Raw genomic sequence first — 26,694 nt, forward strand, 5'->3', positions numbered from 1 at the left:
AAAAGTCAGTCTGACCTTTCCCCTCTTAGTGAAGCCGCATCAATAACCTCAGAAGTTCGGTCTGGGTCCGTGGGGTCCCTCCTCTAAGATTGCTGCTGCTGCTGCTAAGTCACTTCAGTCGTGTCCGACTCCTTGCGACCCCATAGACGGCAGCCCACCAGGCTCCCCCGTCCCTGGGATTCTCCAGGCAAGAACACTGGAGTGGGTTGCCATTTCCTTCTCCAATGCATGAAAATGAAAAGTGAAAGTGAAGTCGCTCAGTCGTGTCCGACCCTCAGCGACCCCATGGACTGCAGCCTACCAGGCTCCTCTGTCCATAGGGTTTTCCAGATAAGAGTACTGGAGTGGGGTGCCATTGCCTTCTCCAGCACTGTTGAATAAAATCCTCCTCCAAAGAGGTCTGCATTTCAGTACTGTAAGGTCCTTTCTTTAAGCTTCTAAGTTTTATTTCAATCTCTTCACTCACTCCTCCAGCCTTAGAGATGGCAGCTTTTCTTTTGCACTTACTACCTTACTGATACCTTGAAAGTGAAAGTGTTAGTCACTCAGTCATGTCCAACTATTTGCAACCACATGGACTGTATGTAGCCCACCAGGTTCCTCTGTTCATGGAGTTCTCCAGGCAAGAATACCAGAGTGGGTTCTTGTTTTAATTCTCTTAACAGATTTTTTAAAATCTGTTTAACAATTATTCATATGAAACTCTAAGTAACTGGTATGGTATCCAATTTGCTCTTAACTGATACAGTGGCCCAAAGTGTGAAGACACAGGCAGTCTCACTCATTATTGCTGCTGCTGCTGCTGCTAAGTCGCTTCAGTCATGTCCGACTCTGTGCGACCCCATAGATGGCAGCCCACCAGGCTCCCCCATACCTGGGATTCTTCAGGCAAGAACACTGGAGTGGGTTGCCATTTCCTTCTCCAATGCATAAAAGTGAAAAATGAAAGTGAAGTCACTCAGTCATGTCTGACTCTTAGCGACCCCATGGACTGCAGCCTTCCAGGCTCCTCCGTCCATGGGATTTTCCAGGCAAGAGTACTGGAGTGGGTTGCCATTGCCTTCTCCTTCTCATTATTGATGGGAGTGTTAATTGATACACACACACATTCCCAAGAGAGCTGGCAAATGACCATTAATTTCATGTCTATGAATTTATCACAAAATTACTCAGTCATGTGTTAAATACTATGTATAAAAGGAAACTTATTGTGGCTTTGTTTATATAGAGCAAAAGATTGGAGGGGAAATGAAAAGTTAATGGAAAAGGGAATGCTAAATAAATTACAATGTATTCATTAGTGAAACACTTTGCTGCAATTAAAATATATATATAATTTTATTTTTTAAAAAGCCAAATCTGTTGGTGGCCAGCAGAAGATTGTGTAGGGTTATCAAGAAGGCTCCTGGAATTGAATTAAGACCTTTGGGATTAATTCACATGTATCTCTCCTACTCCCATTCTCATGTTCTCTTTACATCTGCTTTTTGAAGTTATAAGTATGAATGCACACACGGTTGTAAAGCCCAAAAGTGAAATTCAGTAAAAAACAGAGTGACGATCAAGTCTTCATACCCTTGCAGGGGAACTTCTATTTCAGAAGAATGAAGACACATGGCTCGATTGACCAGCCTCCCTTCTCATTAGATCCCTACAACACCATTCAAATCCTAGCTTTCCTTTCACGATACCTCTGCATGAAGATGAGGCGGTCTGCTAAAAACACATGTGTCTCAATTACCCCGTCATATGTGCTCTTTAACCTATATGCTTCATCTTCCAGTCTCTAAGAACACAGAGGCTTCTCAGAGAGGTGTGATCTTATTCCTAGGAGTAGATAAGTGTGCCAGGGGGAAAGGGTGCCTGTCCTCGAGCACCACTTTTACTCAGAATTTTGGGTAAATCTATTTTAAAAGCAAACATGAGGAAAGTTAAAGTCGAATACAAAATATAGATGCATTTTGAAGGTAATCAGGAGTTTTCAAAGAACTCTCTTGCATGTGAAAGACCACTCTGAGTTGCTTCTCCAAGTGCCCCAGATCTGGGTTAACTTCCTTTGGTAAAAGTAGGAGAAGCTCCCTGTAACACACATGGCATTTCCAAAGGGGTGTGAACACGTTATGCTTGATTCTAGCATGTTAACTCTATTTACATAGCCACGATTATTCCAAACTAATATAATTACTTCTTTGAGCCCAAATTGTTGATTAGCTTTGTGTTTAGTTACAGAACAATTAACCCATCAGTAATACCAGGGGATAAAATTCATGACTTTCATTGAGCCTTTATATAGTCACCTGACCAAGATAACTCTGACTCCATAGTTGATAATGTGAATCTAAAAATCAGTTGCAAAATAGCATCACATTATACCTAATAAAATCTTCAAGCCATGGCATGTCAGTAACCAAGAGTATGGAATCAGGGATTCCATTTTAGATGAGAAATCAGTGGTTCCTGTGTTCAATATCTTTTGCATCCAAGATAAAGTCTATTAAATAAGCTGATACACCTCCAAGCCACCTTAAAAAACAAAAATCAATCCAATCAAAAGCCTAAGTTCCATTTCTACCTCCAAATCTCTGAAATGTTCCAATGAACAACCGATAAATAAACACACCTCACAGATGTTTACAGAGCACTTTTGAGAACGTCTCTTTCATGGAATCCTCACAATATGACGACTAGGTGGTTAGATGTAGTTCATCTGAAGTCCTGAAAGTTTACAGAAAGTTCTGTAAACTCAAAGAACAAAGCCATCTTAAGGGGCTAAAAGAATGAAACATAAAATTCCAACAGTCAACGGCACCCTCAGGCAATTTCCCCAACCTGCAGGACACCTGTGATGAAAGACTTAGACGGCCCCTCCAAGGGGCAAGAAGACAAGTGACAGGGATGAGAGCTGATGGTGTGCCAAGCACAAAGCCAGTTCTTGTGGACACACTCTTTTAACAGATTGTGAATTAGACATTCTTCATGATCCTCACTGCAGTTTACAAACTTGAAAGCTGAGCTCAGATCAATGACTTCCCAAAATTCAAGGGGGAGGAATCTTGGGGTCATTTTTTCAGACCCAGCCTGGCTATTGGCTCTCTTTTGCTCATATTCTGTTCACATTTGGTTCATATTCTTACTGCTTATCTCTGCCTTCTGATCCTGCAGTCACCAAGTCAGCTTCCAGAGTCCTCACCCCTTCTGCTTTCCTTATTGCCTTGAGGGCAAGATCCAGACTTCCCAATTTCAGGGCTGTTCTGCTAATCACAATGGGGAAAAAGAAAGGGGTTGGAAAAATGAGGCATTTCTCCTAGTTTTCATTGTGTGAATTGGACACAATGTGTTAATTAGAGATGGTTTTCTTTATACTGACTACTTTTGGGGACAGTTACTAACACCAAGAGCAAATCCGATTGGGGCGAAGGACTGCTATGTTTGAGATGTGAGGCATTTGGCTTCCTAAAAAGGGTAAGAAATACTGGGAAGGAGAATGCTAGCTAGGAGTAATCAGATAGCAGATTTTCCCTGATGACTTTTAGATTCTTTAGCTATTCTTTTGAACACAGTTTCTGTACCTACAGACTACTCTGAAAGTGGGCACATGACAAGCACTATCAAATTCTAAAAAATGACTGAGTCACTCTGTTTGCTCTAGGGCAGAAGTTCACTACCATGAGCTGCTTCAGAGTCACTACAGGGCTTGATACAAGACAGACTGCTGGGCCCCACCATGGAAGGTCTAATTCTGTAGGCCTAGGGAAGGCCTGAGAGCCTGTACTTCAAGTTTCAGGTAAGGCTTTTGCTGCTGGGGGACCATACCTGGAGAAGTATCAGTATCAAGGGCCTTCCTCTTTCAAATGGTAAAGGAAAGATGTCTCCAACTCTTATCTCAAAAACTGGCTTGATTCCAGTTCCAAGCCCCAGAAGTGGGTTCTGTAATGCCTTAGCCCCTGGAGCCCCCACCTCCAGCATTCAAACCTGTACCTTCTATTAAAGACAAACAATCCACTTTTCTGCAGATCTTACTTCCTTGCCTAGAGGACTGTCATCTAATTGGCTGGTCCCTCAATCTGCAAGGCGCCTTCACTCTACTCTGTGGGCTTATCACTCTTGAGTGATTCAAATCTGACAAAAGGCATCTGCTGGGGCACCAGTGAGTCTGCAGGCTGCATGGCCTGGCGACATATTTTCTTTGGCTCATACTGTATTTGAGTTTTCAAAATATTAGTTTTCAACATACTTTTAAAAATCAGAAGGTTTACACAAAATGTGGGTTTCAGATTTTTAAAGTATCAGAGTATCTAGCAGGGAACAACTAAAGCTGAGAAACTGCCACCCTGTTGAGAAACACAGCATCTTCCTGGCCCTCCTCTCTGGGACTACGTGCATCAATCCTAACACACTAGTGCTTTCCATTTTAGGGCTCAGCAATCAGGTTGTGGCTATCCACCAAAGCATCCTATTTGTAACTGGAAAGCTTTTTCTAACCTGGCAGTGTGAAAATCAATGATTGGCCTTAACATCCTTAAGATCACCTTAGATTTGATGGAATGTGATACTGACCTGACCTGGCTATCTGGAAGCTTTTGAATTTTTAATCTTTGCTCTGGCATGTATGTATGTATGTAATAACTTTTACTTCTTTCTGTTTTATTAAAAATAGTTTATGAGGTGAAATTCACATAACATGAAACTGACCATTTGATGAACAATGCAGTGGTATTTAGCACATTCACTATCTAGTTTCTAAGCATTTTAATAATTCAAAATAAGGCCCTATATCCTATATGCATCAAGCAGTTTCACCCCACTCTCCTCTCCTCCCATAGCCCCAGGAAATCTCTAATTTTATTTCTATCTATGTGAATTTATATATTCCAGGTATTTCATATAAATGAAATCCTATATGGCCTTTTGTGAATGGGCTCTTTCATTTCGTATAATGTGTGCGTGTGTATTTATGTGTGTATATGTATATGTGTGTGTGTGTATATATATATACACACACACACATACATGGAATTGGGTCACATATTTAGGGAGGCTGACAAATCCCAAGATCTGCAGTCAGCAAGCTGGAGACCCAAGAGCTAACTGTGTAAGTTTTACTCCAAAAGCCTGCAACTTTACTGAATTAATTGGTTAGTCTGAACAGTTTCTTGGTGTAATCTTTAGGGTTTTCTATACATTATAAGATCATACTGTCGCAAACAAGACGATTTTACTTCTTTTCAATTTGTATGCTTCTAATTTATCTTTTCTGCCTGGCTAGGACTTCCGGGACTATGTCAGATAGAGTTGGTGCACACCAGTAACGGAAGACAGAGCCTGATTTGGGCCCACAAGCAGCTGCAGTGCTGGAGGCTGCGGCTGCTAGTCGTGCTGTCCGGTGGCTGCACAGTCTCCCCGAGTGTGCGCACACAGTGCAGGCTGACGACAAAGCTTAGGCTGGCAGCACGCAGGGGCACAGCTGGAGGCGCTAGCCCCAGGTGTATGTGTGATGATGATGGTCAGCCATGGGGTGTGGAGGATGGCATCTTGCACTTGTGCATCCTCAGAGGCCCGGGCTAGCTCCTGTTGTGGTTCCCAGGCTCTGGCAGGGGCAGGGAGGGACTTAGGTAGCTTGCATGAGCAAACAAGAATATCTGTGGGGCAAAAGCTGCTAAAATCTGCAGGAATTCCACAACAGCTGTGCTGGTCATTGGTTCCTTCTTCACTGGGAAAAGCCACTGGGTTTGCTTATAGAGCTGGTCATTGTGAACCACAATTACTCCCACCTTATGGCAGCTATTGGTAGATCCTGCTTTTCTTCCTTGTTCCTAGCCATCTTGACATTGGTGGTTTCGGTGCAGTGAAAGCCAAGAGAGATCTTTGTGTGTAGTGCCCTCAAAGCCTGGGAGAATGCCGCTGTTCAGCCTGCTTTCCCTTTCCTAGTGAGGAGAACTCTTTCCAGCTAAAACAGTTTGGTACTGAGCAGTGCCAGCCTGGGGAAGTGCTGTATATTGTCACCCTGCTTATTTAACTTATATGAAGAGTACATCATGCTAAATGCTGGGCTGGGATAAAGCACAAGCTGGAATCAAGATTGCTGGGAGAAACTATCAATAACCTCACATATGCAGATGATACCACCTTTATGGCAGAAAGTGAAGAGGAACTAAAGAGCCTCTTGATGAAAGTTAAAGAGAAGAGTGGAAAAGCTGGCTTAAAACTCAATATTCAGAAAACTAAGATCATGGCATCAAGCTCTGTCACTTCATGGCAAATAGATGGGGAAACAATGACAGACTTTATTTTCTTGGGCTCCAAAATCACTACAGATGGTGACTGCAGCCATGAAATTAAAAGATGCTTGCTCCTTGGAAGAAGAGCTATGAAAAACCTAGACAGTATATTAAAAAGCAGAGACATTACTTTGCTGGCCAAAGTCTGTCAGTCAAAGCTATGGTTTTTCAAGTAGTCATGTATAGATGTGAGATATGGATCATAAAGAAAGCTGAGCTCCGAAGAATTGATGCTTTTGAACTGTGGTGTTGGAGAAGACTCTTGAGAGTCCCTTACAGCAAGGAGATCAAACCAGTCAATCCTAAAGGAAATCAGTCCTGAATATTCATTGGGAGGACTGATGAAGATGAAACTCCAATACTTTGGCCACCTGATGCAAAGAACTGACTCATTGGAAAAGACCCTGATGCTGGGGAAGATTGAAGAAGGAGACAACAGAGGATGAGATGGTTGGAGGGCATCATTGACTTGCTGGACATGACTTTGAGCAAGCTCCGGGAGTTGGTGACGGACAGGGAAGCCTGGTGTGCTGCAGTCCATGGGGTGGCAAAGAGTCAGAAACAATTGAGCATCTGAACTGAACTAAGCTGAACAGAAAACTAAGACAACCTTCCTCAGTTTGTTTCCTTGGTCATCCAGAGCTCATTTTCAACACATTCTTTTGCCTTGAGAGAAACATCTGCCTGATCTTAGAACTGACAATAGTTATGTTTCTCCTGAGTGACTGTGCTCAATTTTCATCATCCTGGAACCTGTGAACAATACAACCAGCCTTGTTCCTTTTGTAGCAAGAACTACTCGAACACTTAGAGATCAATCCCCACCACAGCCCCTGTAAAACATGTGCCTGCAATTGTCATAGGCACACTTACCTGAGTCCTATCCTTCACTGGCTAAAAGTACATGCTCCTCTATTTTATAAGCCTAAAAACGCTTTGCAGATCAAGCCAGGGCATGTACATGTGTATACACACCCATATCCACACACGGGCAAGAATGCACAATATTCCTTGTGTTTACAGACTTTAGTCTGTAAAGGACACTTAGTAGGGGCAAGAAACTGGCAGCTCATGATTGAGCTATTGAGTTCACTGTGTTAAATTTAAAACCCTTGGAAAGGTGTTTGGAGGTAAAGAAAAATATATTAATTGGAAATATATATAATATATATAATTCCAAATAATATAATTATTTGGAAATATAGCTAACCTGTCTAAAGATGGGTTTATTCTGTTTCCCAACTTTTTGTATATACGTGTGTGTGGATAATTCTCATAATACAGCACATAGAATAATTATTTTGTATCATATGTGTAAGACTTATCTCCCTAGTCTCCTTGAAATTATCAGATCAGATCAGATCAGATCAGTCGCTCAGTCGTGTCTGACCCCATGATCATAGCACGCCAGGCCTCCCTGTCCATCACCAACTCCCGGAGTTCACTGAGACTCACGTCCATCGAGTCAGTGATGCCATCCAGCCATCTCATCCTCTGTCGTCCCCTTCTCCTCTTGCCCCCAATCCCTCCCAGCATCAGAGTCTTTTCCAATGAGTCAACTCTTCGCATGAGGTAGCCAAAGTACTGGAGTTTCAGCTTTAGCATCATTCCTTCCAAAGAAATCCCAGGGCTGATCTCCTTCAGAATGGACTGGTTGGATCTCCTTGCAGTCCAAGGGATTCTCCAACACCACAGTTCAAAAGCATCAATTCTTCGGTGCTCAGCCTTCTTCACAGTCCAACTCTCACATCCATACATGACCACTGGAAAAACCATAGCCTTGACTAGATGGACCTTTGTTGGCAAAGTAACGTCTCTGCTTTTCAATATGCTATCTAGGTTTATCATAACTTTCCTTCCAAGGAGTAAGCGTCTTTTAATTTCATGGCTGCAGTCACCATCTGTAATGATTTTGGAGCCCAGAAAAATAAAGTCTGACACTGTTTCCACTGTTTCCCCATCTATTTCCCATGAAGTGATGGGACCTGATGCCATAATCTTCGTTTTCTGAATGTTGAGCTTTAAGCCAACTTTTTCACTCTACTCTTTCACTTTCATCAAGAGGCTTTTTAGGTCCTCTTCACTTTCTGCCATAAGGTGGTGTCATCTGCATATCTGAGGTTATTGATATTTCTCCTGGCAATCTTGATTCCACCTTGTGGTTCTTCCAGTCCAGCGTTTCTCATGATGTTTCTCTGCATAGAAGTTAAATAAACAGGGTGACAATATACAGCCTTGACGAACTCCTTTTCCTATTTGGAACCAGTCTGTTGTTCCATGTCCACTTCTAACTGTTGCTTCCTGACCTGCATACAAATTTCTCAAGAGGCAGATCAGGTGGTCTGGTATTCCCATCTCTTTCAGAATTTTCCACAGTTTATTGTGATCCACACAGTCAAAGGCTTTGACATAGTCAATAAAGCAGAAATAGATGCTTTTCTGGAACTCTCTTGCTTTTTCCATGATCCAGCGGATGTTGGCAATTTGATCTCTGGTTCCTCTGCCTTTCCTAAAACCAGCTTGAACATCAGGAAGTTCACGGTTCACATATTGCTGAAGCCTGGCTTGGAGAATTTTGAGCATTATTTTACTAGCGTGTGAGATGAGTGCAATTGTGCAGTAGTTTGAGCATTCTTTGGCATTGCCTTTCTTTGGGATTGGAATGAAAACTGACCTTTTCCAGTCCTTTGGCCACTGCTGAGTTTTCCAAATTTGCTGGCATATTGAGTGCAGCACTTTCACAGCATCATCTTTCAGGATTTGGAATAGCTCAACTGGAATTCCATCACCTCCACTAGCTTTGTTCGTAGTAATGCTTTCTAAGGCCCACTTGACTTCACATTCCAGGATGTCTGGCCCTAGGTCAGTGATCACACCATTGTGATTATCTGGGTCATGAAGATCTTTTTTGTACAGTTCTTCTGTGTATTCTTGCCATCTCTTCTTAATATCTTCTGCTTCTGTTAGGTCCATACCATTTCTGTCCTTTATAACGTCCCTTTAAATAACAATACTTTTATGACCCCATGTTCCTTCTGTAACTGCAACTGTTTTGTGTGCTGAAGCACTGACAGGTCATACTTTTACTAAAGTCAAACCTTTCTAGAATATAATAAAAAAGCCAGAGGTACGGAAGTCGGAGAGGGTGCCACAAAAGTGCACAAGAGGAGAAGTGCAGTTAGAGAGGGTGTCAGCGGCTGATGTGAGTGTTACAGGGAGAGGTTTGCCCACCATCATCACTCCTGAGGCCCTGGAGAGTCATGGAGGAACTTGGCATCCTCTGTTAACAAATTAATCTTCAACAACTGATTGATTCAATACTTCACAGGAGGCGGCATGACCAAGGCTTTCTCTGGAAGCTGAAGACCTTTGAACAGGGTATCTCTGGACAGGAGGAAATGAGGCAGGGGAGGGTGGGGGAGGGTGGATGGGGAGGATGGGGGAGGATGCCACAGGCAGAGGGAACTGCAGTAGCAAAGGCAAGCAGAAGCACAGCAGCCTGATGTTTGGGGAGCCACAAGTCCTGCCACATCCCTGAGCTAGAATTTGAGGTGGCCATGAGAATCTGCAGGGGACAAGAAATGTGGGCTGGTTTTGTCATATTTTGTTGTTCAGTTGCTCAGTCGTGTCTGACTCTTTGTGACCCCATGGACTGCAGCACACCAGGCTTCCCTGTCCTTCACCATCTCCCGGAGTTTGCTCAAACTCTTGTCCATTGAGTCAATGATGCCATCCATCCAACCATCTCATCCTCTGTCACCCCCTTCTCCTCCTGCCCTCAATCTTTCCCAGCCTCAGGGTCTTTTCCAATGAGTCGGCTCTTCTCATCATGTGGCTAAAGTACTGGGGCTTCAGCTTCAGCATCAGTCCCTCCAATGAATATTCAGGACTGATTTCCTTTAGGATTGACTGGTTTGATCTCCTTGCTGTAAGGGACTCTCAAGAGTCTTCTCAGCACCACATTTCGAAAGCATCAATTCTTCAGTGCTCAGCCTTCTTTACAGTTCAACTCTCACATCCATACATGACTACTGGAAAAATCATAGCTTTGACTACACAGACCTTTGTTGGCAAAATGATTCTGTTTTTTAATATGTTGTCTAGGTTTGTCACAACTCTTCTTCCAAGGAGCAAGCATTTTTTAATTTCATGGCTACAGTCACCATCGGCAGTGATTTTGAAGCCTAAGAAAATAAAGTCTGTCTCTGTTTCCATTGTTTCACCATCTATTTGCCATGAAGTAATGGGACTGATTGCCATGATCTTAGTTTTCTGAATGTTGAGTTTTAAGCTAGCTTTTCACTTTCTTCTTTCACCTTCATCAAAATGCTCTTTAGTTCCCCTTCATTTTCTGCCATAAGGGTGGTGTCATCTGTATATCCAAAGTGAAGTGAAGTGAAAGTCTCTCAGTCCTGTCTGACCCTTTGCAACCCCAGGACTATACAGTCCATGGAATTCTCCAGGCCAGAATACTGGAGTGGGTAGCCATTTCCTTCTCCAGGGTATCTTTTCAACGCAGGGATCAAACCCAGGTCTCCCACATTGCAGGCAGATTCTTTACCAGTTGAGCCATGAGGGAAGTCCCTGCATATCTGAGGTTATTGATATTTTTCCTGGCAATCTTGATTCCAGCTTGAGCTTCGTCCAACTCATGTCATGTTTGGGATATTTTAATTAATTTTTGATGGCTATGAGGCTCAACAGGGAACAGGAGCAGCCAAGGATGGAACCCAGGTCTCCCACACTGCAGGCAGATTCTTTACCAGCTGAGCCACAAGGGAAGCACTATTGTTTCATGAAACAACATGAAACAATTTCATGCATGGCTGCATGAAACAAGAGTGCAGCCTTAGAGCATGGTCTTGGTTCTGCCTCAAGGGATACTCATAACAAGATCTTTGAGCTCTTTACAGAATTAAAACCCTCAACAAATGGAAGATTGTCAGCATTCTTCATTCTAGAAAAGACTACCTGAGGCCAGACTAATGGAACCAGAGAAGCTCATCAAGAGATTACTTGATACTAGATCAAAGGAGTGCAGGCCCTGCACATACCCTAATCTTAACAGCAACCCCAGCCTTTGAACTATTACTCTAAAACTCCTCACTAAATCCTCCTCGGTTGGAACACACAGTTTTTGAGGGGCATGAGCCTGCTGTGATCTTCTCTGCCTGGCAAAGCAATAAAGCTAATCTTTTCTCCTTCATCCAAAACTCTGTCTCTGAGATTCGATTTGTCTCCGGTGCACAGAGGCCAAGTTTTTGTCATCAAGTCCATGGTGGGCCCCAGGCTGAGAAGCCTGAGTTTAGAAAGCACAAGACAGGCAGAGAACTCATCTGGAGGCAGCCGATGAGAGTTTTGACAATATGATTAGAAGGACAGCGGGGAGAGGAGAGGCTTGTACCATTAGATAGTACAGGGGTAGAACTTGGTGACTGATTAGAAGAGGGTGTTGAGGAAAAGAGAGGAGTTCCTTTGGCTGATCTCTTTCTTTGTACTCTGAATTTAGAATCACTTTCTTACAGACTATAAAATTCCTCAAAATCACTGTCCTTCAGACCTAGTTTTTGTCATTTATCGCCAGTAAGTCCAGCTAAGGATGGAAGAATGACAAGAGTTTGGTTTTTGTATCTAAATCTATGTGGCTGAAGGGGAAAAAAAAAAAACCTGCTTTAATTCTACTTATTAAAAATAGCTATTAAATTAATGTGTTGCACATGATAGTGTATTTATGTCAATACCACATTTTCAATTTATCCTACCCTCCCCTTCCTCTGCTGTGTCTACAAGTGCATTCTCTACATCTGCATCTCCATTTTTCCCCTGTAAATAGGTTCATCAGTACTATTTTTTCTGGATTCCATATATATGCATTAATATATGATATTTGTGATGACCTAGAGGGGTGGGATGTGGATGGAGAGAGGAGCAAGGCAGAGGGGATATATATATATATATATATATATATATATATATATATATAAACACACACACACACACAATTATGACTGATTCGCACTGTTGTACAGCAGAAACCAACATAACATTGTAAAGCAATTATCCTCCAATTAAAAAAAATAATGTACTGCAAAGCTTTGGGTAAATTAAATCATAGGAAGTATGTCAGCTGCCTTTCCATCTGGGTCAGACAGTCTGATCAGTGGAAGACAAGGGCTGCATTTTGCACAGAGCTCTTTGCAGCCACCCACTCCCTCTGACTAAACAGACAGGCAATGTGAGGGCTCACCCGGGGAGGGATGTGCATGGTTCAGCTACAGGAGTGTGTAGTGAGACTGCGACAATATTTACTCCTTGAAAAATGAATGATGCTCCTGAAAAGATGCTTATAAATTGATTTTACTTTCATACAAACTATCTCCTCAATGACTTGCTTTAAAATTTCTGAGGTGTATTTTAAAATATAAAAATGTGTTTAGGTTCTAAGCAAAATGTGTGTGTCTCTCTAGGGCAACATCTGCTGTCCCATGACATGGCACTCAGATCTTCCATGAAAAACTAAGAAAAGCCCACTTAGGTCCACAGATGCCCAGGTACTCTGCCACATCAGGGCCCTCACATCCCCACGGCAGCAACAGCTGCCCTCCCCTAGATACATCGTGGAGGTTCCTCCTCCCTACAACTTGCTGAATGATGTGATGAGTGGGCACCTCCCTTTATCTCATATCTGGAGGGGAGTTCTTACTCTTTCATTAAATACTGGTCAGCATCAAGAACCTGTTATCTCTCCTCTCTGCCTTTCCAAGGGCTGTGTGGGAAGCCCAGGCCCACTCTCTGGTTGCCTACATTGTGATCTTCTAAGACAATGTCTCTAAGCAACAGACTCATTTGGGCACAAGAAGTAAACTGAAGTACTTCTGGTCTAGTTCTTCTCTCACAAATATTTATTAAACTACAATCCACAGTTCAGCCACCATTTTGAACTATTCTCCATCCACCCCACAGGTACTTTTTATGGGACAGTGATTTCCTCTTAAAATACCCTGAATGAAGGGATTAAACCCATTCTTACAGGTACAAACTCATTATTTTTGGCACTTTTAATTTTTCTGTATATTGTTCAAATATGCATTCAGCTTCTCTATATGATACTGATACTGAAATCTATGTATTTTTGCAACCAGAGAGCTGGAGGAGACCCACAGAGAAACAGGATTTGCTCATGAGACTCATAATACCAATCAATTCTTACTGTATCCTCACTACATGCTGGGCCAGTGCTGAGAACATCACTGGCATCACTTCATCTCATCCTCACATAACCTTCTAACAGTCCAATGAAACAGATCCTATTTTTATCATCCCTCTATACTGCTGTAGATTCAGAAATGGAGCCTCCCTCAGAGAAGTTAAAGGCCACCAAGTTAAAAGGCCAAGCCAGGGCCTCGAACCATACCTATTGGGTACAAGTGTTTTATGGATGGCCTGCCACATGCCAGGTATTATTCTAGCTGGTGCTGGGAACCAGCTCTGAATAGGACAGGCAAATGCATCCTTGACCTTAGAGGTTATACTTTAATAGGGGGACTAAACACACAGAAATTGCACCATGAACACCATGAGTGAAAACAAAGCACGATGGAGCCTGGAGAGTGCCTGTACGTGTGTGGAGACTCTTTTACATTGGGTGCTTACAGAGACCACTGAGAAGGTGACGTTGAGAAAAATCCTAAATGAAAAGATGCAGTAAGCCATTTCAATATCTGGGGGACATGTTCCTCACATGAAGAACAAAGGCCCTAAGAGCAGACTGGCTTACTGAACTCAAGGGTGGGAAAGACAACCAGTAATACTAGAAATAGGTGGAAAAGGAGGGGCAGCAGTAGGCGGGGGCAGGCCGCCTAGGACTGGAAGGTTATGGAAAGAATGTTGAACAGAAAAGCCAATTTTGAGCAGAAACATTATGTGATGAGCTGACAAAGTTCCAACAGAGAGGAGAATTGGCTATGCAGGAGACAGATGCTAATCTCAGGATCAGAGTTTCTTAGAAGGCAAGATGAGCTAGCATCCTATGTATAAATTGACAGTTTGACCCGGGACAGTGGGAATGAGAAGGAACAGAGCTTGTGAGCCTGCGTTCAGGCAGGCTAGTGCAGTGGGCTGTGTGCAGGCAAGCTGATTGGGGTCTGATGGCGTCTATTTTCTCAGCGAAGGAAAGCGGGTCATCATGGTGGAGAGGGGGCAGGTGCTATAGATTTGAGGAAAATGAAGAAAATATGAAATAGCCTTCTTTGAATGTAGGAAAAGTTGAGTGCTCCTTGGGAGTGCTAAAGGGCTCTTGAGATTTGTGGTTATAAAAATTCTTTTACTTCCTAGAACAAGGGTGGGCAAAATTGGGTTTAACCATGGCTGGACTTTGCCAGGTGAGAGTGACAAAGAGATGAATGGGTCAGTGATAAGGCTAAAGAGGGAGGTGAAACATGTGTGTGATCATGTAGTTAAGATCAACAGATTTGGGGCAGGCCAGTGAGCTGCAAAGCAGGGAGAGGATGGTCTAAGAGTGGTATACTGGGATCTGAGAATTCGGAAGTGATGCAACCACTTGTGTTGGGAAGACCTAGACCAGAACCATAGGAGTCAATGGCTGAGGAAGGTTGGCCATAGGAACTGAGAGGCCAGAATGTGGGAGAGATTGTCTCTTTAATATGAATACGGAAGCCATCAAGAAATACAACAGAATTATCTCTTAGCTGCATTTTATAGTACAATTATGGATAATAAGAACAGTGGTCACTGATTTTTGTTCATGTCTTTATTCAGGATTAAACTTGTAGAGGATAAAACTCAGGACCCATAACTACCACATCTGGACCTTAATTCTACATGAGTAATTCTGATGGTCAGGAGTATAAATTCATTTCTTGGCATCTCTGTTTTACTGTTTAGGAAATACAGAGCAGTGGGGTATTTTCTCTAGTATTTGGCAACAAATTCTTGTTAAATGAATGAGAAAAGTGTTAGTCCCATTTTAATTTGTGCAGCCCAAGTAAGAAGAAAAAATATGGGAAAATGATACTATACATTACTTTATTCCATTATTTCCCTACATTATTCAAGAAAAGATTTTAAGAGTGGGAATTGAGTGTGCAAAGGAATAAGGCAAAAAATGCCAAATAACTGTTGGGGTTGGGTATGTTGTTGGCTTGAAAAAGCGCCTTTCCTGCCCTTCAAATGCCCACAGCTAGTAAGTCAGACAGCAGAGATTTGAATCCAGTTTTGTTTGATTTCAGTGTGATCATCACTTCTTGTTCCTATTAGTTCAACAAAGTGAACTAATGTTCAATGAAGTGGACAGCGTATTTGTGCATACACATCCCTCCCTCCAAATAAGCAATAATTATCCCCAAGTCCTGCATCTGGAATGGAGGTTATCCATACCTTTCTTTTCAGCTTGAAGTGTTTCAAAAAGGCAAATTTGGGACGTCTGAGGGCACAATGCAGAATCTTCCTAAGGCAGGTTATCTGAGAGAACTCTACCCATAAACCACATGGTTGTTTCAGGTTATAAACAACTCTTTGAAATGTTAGTCTCCCAGTTGAGAAAACCTCCTTATTTCTCCTCACCAGTAGTCATTATGCCCTAAGAAAGCAAAATCACCTCATTTTGGCTAAGCCTTTAGAAAAAGGCAATTAAAGAAACTTACAATTGCTAGAAAGGGTCTAGAAAGAAAAAAGAATAATAGTTTCAAATAGTTTAAGAAAAAATATTAGGTTAATGTTGACAATTTTAAGCAAGCAAGATTTTTTTTTGTCATTTGAAAGTGTAACACACACAAACCATACAGTTGTTTGAAAAATTAGAGAGGCTCCAATGAAACTCAGGGAGTCTTTAAAATAACCCGGTAGTGGCTATGTGCACATGCATCTATTTGGGTGCACAAATACCTGAACCCCTAAACTGAAGTATTAGTGCTAAGATTATACTAACCTCCTCTGAAAGGCAGTCCTCTTTAGGTTCTGACAGAGCAGCCATTTTCGTCAAAGTTAGTTGTGGTCAAGAACATGGGCAGGGAAACTGTCCACAGCCCTGGGGGAGGTATAAAAAACTCTAGGGGTCAGACTCTGCTCTCAGTCCTAGCGCTGCCTGATAATTCTGACTTACCCTTGGCTGAGCACAGACAGAGCCTTTACACCCTCACATGCCTGAGGACTTTACTCATTTAAGGGCTTCTGGTCCCTCTGTTAAGAGCAACACAGACAAACTCCAAAGGAGAAAAAAGATCTACCTCTGTGATTAAGATGCAAGGACTGGCTTCTGAGTTTTGGGACTGCTTAATGAAAAAGCCCTGGAGAAGAGCCCTAATCTAAAAGTGGGGACCCTGTCTTCCTCCCCAGGCAGCCCAATGCAACCTTAAATCCTGGGCTCAGTTCAGGTGGTTGAAAGGGGTCAGACCTAATGATCTACTAGACCCAAGATTAATTATTGCGAGGGGTAGGGGCAGCAACAAACTTTGGAGTAAGCACATTTGAGGGCTCGGCTCCTCGGCTCAGTCTTGCAGATCATGTGTTTTGAACCAAAGAAATTAAAAGAGTAGAGTTAATCTGCCTGTTAATCAACCTGAACTTTGCTTTCTGCATAGACCAAGAAAGGCAAAAGCCCTGATGTCAATTTATTGTACAGGATAACCATGGAACTTTTAATTATGTCTGAAAAGTGGCTGGTGTGGAAGTGGCCAGTGGAAGGCAGCCCTCTGGGTGTGGGGAGGAGACCACCTGGGCTGTGCTTCTCTCTCTGGCCAGCATCTCAACCAGTGTGGCTGGGGGCTATTTTCCTGCTTGAAGTAGGGAGAACTTGGACCCTCCTTGCCAATCCCAGGTATCTCTGACCTACTGGTGCTCGACACACTGCCTTCATCACTCTGCTTGTGGGTCAGGTTTAATTTACTTACTTTCTCTCAGACTCTTTCCCTGAAGGAGTGCTTTTCCCAGAGTGTGACTGCTGAGTTGAACACTTGAGTTGAAAGGTGCAAATCTGGAGTCAGCATCTTTGTAATTTGAGATTTCTTATCCCTCAGTGAAATGTTAAAAAAAAAAAAAAAAAAAAGCAAACTTTTTATAGAAAGGCCATTTAGAATTTGAAAACCAGAATGTTTGGCTAGACTGTCGTCAATCTGACGGCCATTTATCAGGCACTTTCTGTGTAAAAGCCGCAGTGCTGACTGGCTCTGAGGCCCATGGAGCCCAGGGGCTGGCTGGCCACCCTCTCCCCAGGACACTTGTTAATCTTACTGCAAAAGCCGGCTCCAAGGCCAGAGGCAATCAAAAGCCCTTCCTTTCGACAAGTTCCTGAGGCTCTTTTGAGTGGTGGAATTACAAGTGATATTTTCCTCTTTGTTTATAAGTATTTCCAAGGAGGATATACTATTTGTGTATTTTTTTAATGTTAAAAATGGTGATACCTTTTATACTTATTTTGGTCTTCATTGTAGTTCTAAAAATCTCTAGCGTTTCATGGTTAGTATTATAATGGATGAGTATAAAGTTGGTTTATTGGATTGTATAGAAATGATCAAGTTCATGTAAAGAAAAACAATATATGTAACTGAATATATACATATATGTGTATATGCCTGTATGTGTGCTAAGCTGCTTCAGTTGTGTCTGATTCTTTGTGACCCTGTGGACTGTAGCCTACCAGGCTCCTCTGTCCATGGGATTCTCCAGGCAAGAATACTGGAGAGGGTTGCCATGCCTTCCTCCTGGGGATCTTCCTGAACCAGGGACTGAATCAGCATCTCTTACATCTCTTGCATTGGCGGCTGTTTTTTTTCTTTTTTTTACCACTAGAGCCACCTGGGAAGCGAGTGTGTGTGTGTGTGTGTGTGTGTGTGTGTGTGTATGACTAGGGGAGACAGGACTGGTTCTTTTAGATCAGGGGTCTTCTCCAGTGTTGTTTCATTAAAGAGTCCCAGAAAATAAGAATCAAATCCTTTGTGTGTGTGTGTGTGTATAATTACAGTTACCAGATAGACAGATGGACTATTACTGCTGGAACACAGGGACTGTGCAGCAGATGGCTGGGGTAGACTTTGTCAAGTCAGCCCAAGAAGACAGTGGGTCTCTGTTATGGACTGACTTGTGTTCCCCCACCAAATTCATTTGTTTAAATCCTAACTCCCTGTATTTGGAGACTGTGCCTTTAGAGAGGTAATTAATGTTAAATGAGGGCTTTAGAGTTGGGTCCTGATCCAAGAGGACTGGTGTCCTTACAAGAACAAGAAGAGATGCCAAGGATTCAGGCACTTAGAGAAAAGGCCATTTTTGTACACAATGAGAAGACAGTAGTCTGCAAGCCAAGAAGAGAGGCATCAAAAGAAACCAATCCTGTGAACACCTTGATTTGGACTTCCAGCCGCCAAAACTGGGACATGATAGAATGGCCATAGAGAAACAACTCTTCATAAGAGATCAGGGCGGCACCAGCAATCCTCAGTTTAAAAATGGCAAGCTGATTTTGGAAAAATTGAATAGCACTTCCCTTTAGAAACAGTGAGCTTAAGTCCACAGACCAAATGCAAAGGCAAAGTTCAAAAACTAAACTGAGTTCAGAAAGCAAAGGCTAGATTAAATTCAGCTCCACAACCACATAGCCAGTGGTCACTTAACCAAAAAGACCCTTCCCAACTGTCTCACCAATATGCCGTGATTCGATTAGAACAATACAAGTGAATCGCCTTTGAAGAATGCACCGTGGTACAGAATAATAAAGGCCACCGGGAGTTTAACTATCACAAAACCCAACTGCACGTTAAAAGGCTGTCTTGCAGGAAAGTACATCCTCCCTTCTGCCATAGGACTCATCACTAACGAGGCAGTGGGAAGATTACTCTCCACTCCTGGCATCACATGGGCTTGGAGGTCAGGCTCTTGGATTAAGAAAAGAAACAACAGTTGTGTATGGAAAGTACATTAAAGTGTCAACCCAAGTGTCTACTGATTTATACAAGAAAGTCACCTTGGAGAAGATAAGAGAAGAACAGTAACATGTCAGAGTGTTTCCAGATGTCTGCATTTTAAGCATAAGCCACGGGAGCAGACAAGGGATAACGCGGTGGGGCCAGTGCTGACTCAGAAGCAGGCCAGCTCCTTAACATGCCTGTCAAACAACCTGCTGTTTCCTCTCCTCAGACCTGAGCCCTTGTCTCTGATGTCACATCCCCTGGAAAGCCTAAGCCAGGTGACAAAGTGATCTCATCTCAAAGAGGGCTTTTCCTCAGTGTAACCTTAGGCAGTTTTCCGGGTACCTGGCACCTTTTATTTTTTCAGGCTTAGGTTGTATACCTCTCTGATGATGTAGATCACATTTTGCATTAGTCTGAGGAGCAGGTTAAAACCGGAGTTTCCAGTAGGCTGAGTTCAGAGAAGCCAAATGCCCCAGAGAGCTTCCTCCAAAAAGGACTTCCCGGAAGATAAGAATTCACTGGAATTCCAGGGCTGGACACACCCATAGCAGCCCACCTGAGCAGAAGGTGAGGAGCTCTCCCGTCTCGTTCCAGCCTTGAGCCAGCAGGCCAGTCCCATCCCTGGGCAAGACCCATCTTGGCTGAGGGATTCAGGCATCTGGGAGAAGCTGCCCCATCACTTGACTCACTGTGCTGTGGCGGAAACCGGCCAAGCCTGACTGGAGGGCTCTTCCCGAATCAGCTAGACTCTGCCTTCAGCCTCTCTCTTCTCTGTTGTGTGTTCAAAGCCTTCTTGCTTTGTCCACCTCGATATTCAGCTCCAGTTTCACTGCTTCTATTCTGTTGCTCCTCCTGCCTGGACAACTGGCTCCCCTCTTTGGGGGATGGTCCTTACAGATGGAGCTGGAAGTTGGGCTCACCACTCTGGGGATATGTCCTCAGATTATCGCACTTAAGAGTTCTGACCCACCCCATAAAGTGACAAACATCACATATAAGTAGACAGGGTGAGTGCAGGGAGAAATGGTAGAGCCAGTGAACAGTGTAGCTGGTCCCTCCTCTCTTCTCCCTGCCCCGCCTGCTGCGTGTCCCCTCATGGGAAGCCCTGGAAAGCCCTGTCCACCCCCAGGATGGAGGCAGACAGGCTCCTGGTTCCCAAGCCTGTTTGTCTTACTGCCCCCACTGAGGACTCAACACAGTCATCTTTAGCACATGGAAAAAATGATTTGTGAAACAGCAAATGGTGTCTTTTGGAGCTGAGGTTCTTTCTAAATCATTCTTATTTCATTTCTCATTCAATTTCTCTTTCTTTTTACATAGGGGGAAAAACCCTCAAATCTTTTTTTACTTACACTAGTAAGTAAAAGTGATACTCTACTTACAAAGTCCCTAGTGGTTTCTGTTCAACTTTCCCCAGTCCGTCATTTTTAATTTATATGAAAGGAAAAGGAATGCCATTTGTAAGATTTCAGTTAGCCTCATCTGATGAATTGAGAACTAAGGTAAGAAGCAACACAAAGATAAAACCAGACTGTAATTTATGAAAAGACAGCATTTATCACCAGAGTACTCAACAGAGCCACCAGGTAGGAAACAGTGTGATTTAAATCTCCAATCTGCAGCTAGCTAACCGTGTGACCCTAGGTATATCACTTAAATTCCTCGGTAAAATTACACTTTCCTCATTTATATAAAGAAAAGAAGAAAAGGACCAGAGATTCTAGTCTTTTCTAGGCCTATCATTTTCTAATTCTATGACTAAAATCAGCCTAAAACTTTAAATTCTATTCCAGAAATTTACCTTAAGCCTAAAAAATTTAAACATCCAGTAATTTAAATATTTAACATCATGGAATTTTAAAGATGTATTCCTAAGAGAGACGTTTATTCACTGCAATTATGCGTGTGTGCTAAATCACTTCAGTTGTGTCTGACTCTTTACGACCCTACAGACTGTAGCCCGCCAGGCTCCTCTGTCCATGGGATTCTCCAGGCAAGAATACTGGAATGGGTTGCCACATCCTCCTCAAGGGGACCTTCCCAAGTCAGGGATCGAACCTGCATCTCTTATGTCTCCTCTGTTGGCAGGTGGGTTCTTTACCACTAACGCCACCTGGGAAGCCCAATTATGTGTGAGTCTATTAGAAACATCTGGTTATCTAGTGAAGCCTGATATTTCTCTAACAAAAAGTGGGATGTATGCGTTCTGATAAGTTTATTTGGGATCTCATTTCACTGCCTGATTTTGAGATGTGCTTCTGTCTGTCTGAATCTATCATTATATGTATCAATATAGATATTTTCAGAATCTATCAATATATCTCCACATTTGTGTGGAGATTCCCCACCCCCAGCACACATACATTAAAACATAAGAACAGAATAGCAAAGTAAAGAAGCACCAGAGTTAGTTCTAAGAGGACAAAAGAGGAGGACACAGGACTTACAGGAGCTGCTGAGTTTTTGACGGTGACACTGGGGGTGGTGGCTCGCAAGGCTCCACTTACTCCATGGTAGTATTTGAAGCAGATCTTAGTTTCAGCTGAAAGACAAAAATAAAATGGGACTGAGAAGTAGAGTGTAACCCTGGAAGAAAGGGCCAGGGCCAGAGAGGACACCCCCAGGAACTGCCACCCAATTCCTCCCACCCAGGCAGCCACCCCGACAGCCTTGCTTTACTTGTGGCCTCATGGTCCAACTTTTTTCTGAATGTGCATCATCAAAATTTGTTTTGGTCTTAGTGTTTTTGAACCCAAGGCAAATCTATCATTTAGACTTTTCAGCATTCATCCTATCCCATTAGAAGTTATTGCTTTTAAACCCTCAGTTTTAAGATTTTAGGTGATTTGGTGATCACTACCAGTCTGTTTCTTCTATAATTTTCTCTTATTGAATTCATTGTGATTAGTATGTTGGCAATTTGAAGGAAGACTTTGAGAAATTATTGAAATACACAGAAGAAAGGCATATTTTCTGATGATGATCACTAGATAATAATGTGGAAACTCCATAACTTTTTAGCATTTTGTTTTGCAGAGGACAAAATCTGTGGCCAACTTGAGTTTGGTTCATTGGAAGGTGACCTGCTTTTCCCAATTTACTGTCAAAAGGGTTTTTTCTCTTTAAGTTTGAAAAATTTATTGGGCTTTGTCTTAGTCCTTTATATTAATTTTGTCTGGAACAACATGTGGACTCTCCCAATTTGAGTTCTTGTTTCTCAAATCTGGGAATTTGTCTTCAATTATAATGTATTTAAAAATAATGTCTACAATTTTCTTAGCATTCATTTTAATATGTTCATTATGGAAAATATGGACAATGAAGCAAAGTATAAAAAACACTTTTAAGAATGTGTTTTGCATACTTGAGTGTATACGCTTTATATAATAACACCTTTCGCTTTTTATTTTATTTTTTTTCCTTTTTTTATTATTATTTTTTTTATAATTTTATTTTTAAACTTTACATAATTGTATTAGTTTTGCCAAATATCAAAATGAATCCATCACAGGTATACATGTGCTCCCCATCCTGAACCCTCCTCCCTCCTCCCTCCCCATACCATCCCTCTGGGTCGTCCCTGTGCACTAGCCCCAAGCATCCAGTATCGCACCTTTCGCTTTTTAAAGTAAATTGTTAATAAAGCATGTTCAACCATCTAAGGACCTGATGCTGGGAAAGACTGGGGGCCAGAGGAGAAGGAGGTGACAGAGGGTGAGATGGTTGGATGGCATCGCCCACTCAAAGGACATGAGTTTAAGCAAACTCTGGGAGATAGTAAAGGACAGGGGAGCCTGGTGTGTAGCAGCCCATGAGGTCTCAAGGAGTCAGACATGATTTAGTGATTGAACATCAACCATCAATTCAAAGCTTTGTAGATAACATTCCTTGTTCTATGGAATCTGAATCAATTTGTAACTTGAAAATATTTTCCTCATCTTGGAAATTTGGGATTATCCCTTAAAATTAATGCCTTTTTGAAAATTATTTTTAAGTTCAAGTTTGTTCTCTAGGATAATGGAGCAAAAGTTGCTTCTTATCTACCAACACTCATTCTCCTTTTCATCCTTAATGATTAAATTTCAGTTTTATTTTGGGTAGTAATGCCCAGCTAAAGAACGTTTTGTAGCCTCCCTTGCAGATCACATTTATGCTTTTTGCCATTGTTATTTGGGGGTTTCTAGCATATGTAGCTGAACCTAAACCTAGATGATATAGAAAAGTTTCTTTCAATATAGCATATAAAGCATATGAGAATTGCAATATTCTTCTTTAGAAGATAGGACTATTTAAGGATTCTCCCTTTCTGTGGCCAAATTGCTTTCTACAAAGCACTGTATACTTCGACCAGAAAATGTAACTCTGATCAACTCTTTAATCCTTGCTAACATTGAATATTATCAATTAAATATAAGTTTAAAATAGCATCTCATTTTTATTCTAAAAGATTTTAATCAACTTTTAATTAGCCATTGGATTTAGTGTTTTTTTTTAATCCATTGAACTGCAGTTAAGATTTCCCACTGCCAAATGTTTGCCTTTTGCAGACATATTCTTACTTTACTTTAAAATATCAATATTTTAAGTTTCCTTTCTTCTTCATCCTTGCAGTGCAGTGATTTTGCATATCTGTTGATTGCCTTTTAAGCTCTTGGTGGACAATCTTTTAACTTAGTTCCATATTCTCCAAGGCACCCCACATAAGGTCTACATACAGAGATCTATAGGTCTACACATCCTGATTACAGAAAAACCTGAACAAACTTTTTGGCTAAGTCAATATTACTGTTTTAGCCTGAGAGGCAGGTATTTTCTTGGGCTCCAAAATCACTGTGGATGGTGACTGAAGCCATGAAATTAAAAGATGCTTTCTCCTTGGAAGGAAAGCAATGACAAACCTAGACAGTGTATTAAAAAGCAGAGACTTTACTTTGCCTACAAAGGTCCATATAGTCAAAGCTATGGTTTTTCCAGTAGTCATGGACAGATAGATGTGAGAGCTGGACAATAAAAAAAGGCTGAGCACCAAAGAATTGATCTCTTCGAACTGTGGTTCGAAGAGAGTCCAAGAGAGTCCCTTGGACTGTAAGATCAAACCAGTCACTCCTAAAGGAAATCAATCCTGAATATTCATTGGAAGGACTGATGCTGAAATTCCAATATTTTGGCCACCGGATATGAAAAGCCAACTCTTTGGAAAAGACTCCAATTGAAGGTAGGAGAAGGGGACAAGAGAGGATGGGATGGTTGGATGGCATCACTGACTCGATGGACATGAGTTTGAGCAAACTGCAGGAGATGGTGAGGGACAGGGAAGCCTGGCGTGCTGCAGTCCATGGGGTTGCAAAGAGTCAGACATGACTGAATGACTGAACCACAATGACAAGGGATCACGGAGGCACCCTGAGCAGTGAACCAGGTCACCACACTGAGTCACTGCAGTTCAGAATATGAGTTACTCTGCCTGTAAATGCCAGAGAGATGGGCATGGAGGAGCCAAATGGCTTCACTTCAAGTTTAGTTGTGTGGAGGAAAATTTTATATAGCAGGTATCCCAGAAAGGCACTACTAGCTTTCCTTTCAAAGTAAATTATTCCAATGCTTTCACATAAAAAGGTCAGGGAAATTATATACAATCTTTTATTGAATCCTATTGCTAGGTGAGAGGGTCAGTGCATGTTTAGAGCCAAGAATTCATGGAAACCTTCAAAGTATTATGATTGTTTTCTGAAAAACTACTGGTAAATTTTTCTTTTTCTTAAGCGTTTTAAGATTCCAGTATTCAGCAACTTAATTTACTAATGGATTTTCCTTTTATTTAACCTAAATAGCTCCTGCTGTTTAAACGATTTCCTATTCAAACTTGAAAGAGATACTCAATTGTTTTTTGGATGTGAGAGCTGGACCATAAAGAAGGCTGAGCACCAAAGAACTGATGCTTTCAAACTGTGGTGCTGGAGAAGATTCTTGAGAGTCCCTTGGACAGCAAGGAGATTAAAACAGTCAATACTAAAGGGAATCAACCCTGAACACTCATTGGAAGGACTGATGCTGAAGCTCTAATACTTTGGCCACCTGATACAAAGAGCCGGCTCTTTGGAAAACAACCTGATGCTGAGAAAATTGAGGGCAGGAGGAGAAGGAGGTGACAGGATGAGATGGTTGGATGGCATCATCAACTCAATGGACATGAGTCTGAGCAAACTTCAGGAGATAGTGAAGGACACTGGGGTGCTGCAGTCCATGGGGTCTCAAAGAGTCAGACATGACTGAGTGACTGAATAACAATTTGAGATGGTCTCTATAGAGAAGTTACCTACAATTGTTAAAACACATGAACAATATCATATACAGATGATTTATGGTATGGATTTTAGAATATCACTTTGTCTTGCAAACTTCCATGCTTCTTTGGTGACTGTTATATTCAACTGGTCTGTTTGATTAGCCCCACACTGAAATTTTCCAGGAGGAGACTAGGCACTATTTATCTTTATATTTCCAGTGACATGTCATGCAGCGATTCTCAAGAAACGGCTGTTGAAAAATGACTGATGAAATATTGGTTTCATTTGATTGACTCCACTGCCTTCCTTAACCCAAGAGCAGCTACACTGCCCTCATTACCAAAATGCCAGTCCATGTGCCTGACACCCAGTGAAGCTGCTGCTGTTGCTGCTGCTAAGTCGCTTCAGTCGTGTCCGACTCTGTGCGACCCCACAGACGTCAGCCCACCAGGCTCCCCCATCCCTGGGATTCTCCAGGCAAGAACACTGGAGTGGGTTGCCATTTCCTTCTCCAATGCATGAAAGTGAAAAGTGAAAGTGAAGTTGCTCAGTCATGTCCGACTCCTAGTGACCCCATGGACTGCAGCCTACCAGGCTCCTCTGTCCATGGGATTTTCCAGGCAAGAGTACTGGAGTGGCGTGCCATTGCCATCTCTGCACAGTGAAGCTAATCATTACCAAAACATCAGGGTTTGGAGCAGAGAAGGCTTTATTGAGGGCCATGCAAGAAGACGGTGACTTGTGCCTTTAAAACCCCAAACTCCCTGAAAGCTTTCAGCAAAGCCCTTTTCTAGGAAAGGTGAGGGAGGGGCACAGTGAATTGTTGCACACTTCTTGGTGTCAGATCCTTTGCTCTTGAGATCAGGTCATGGTCATGTAACGATGTCCCTGTAAACCTCCACCAAACAAATTCTCTGTTATGACAAGAAAGGTCAGGGTCCCCAGGCACAACTTTCACCTTTTGAGGTCCAGATCCTGGCTAAGAAGAGGCAGATCTCAGCTGGAGGCTCCCTCAGGGCCAGGTCCCCAGACTATGCCAGCTGTCATCACTGAGGGAGCCAGGCACCCAGAACTCATCTGGCCCTCAGGCTCCTCAGGCTGCCCAAATAACCAGTGCCAAGTCTCACCGACTTCACAGGCAGACTGCTGCTGCCACTAGGTCACAGAGACAAGGATGAGGGAGAGGTTCAGTGCTGCCTCAAGGCTTGG

General features: G+C 42.4%; 1 protein-coding gene across 3 annotated transcripts in view; it reads right to left on the reverse strand.

Annotated features, from left to right (window-relative positions):
* Nucleotides 1-26,694, reverse strand: part of HECW1 (HECT, C2 and WW domain containing E3 ubiquitin protein ligase 1) — a 479,331-nt gene that overhangs the window by 195,871 nt on the left and 256,766 nt on the right. For all 3 annotated transcript variants that reach the window (XM_024991127.2, XM_003585989.6, XM_024991128.2), the window contains exon 4: nt 21,646-21,740. In XM_024991127.2, coding sequence (XP_024846895.1) covers nt 21,646-21,740 — 95 coding nt within the window. The remainder of the gene's footprint in view (nt 1-21,645; nt 21,741-26,694) is intronic.

This window comes from Bos taurus, chromosome 4, assembly GCF_002263795.3.
Source record: "Bos taurus isolate L1 Dominette 01449 registration number 42190680 breed Hereford chromosome 4, ARS-UCD2.0, whole genome shotgun sequence".
NCBI lineage: Eukaryota > Metazoa > Chordata > Mammalia > Artiodactyla > Bovidae > Bos > Bos taurus.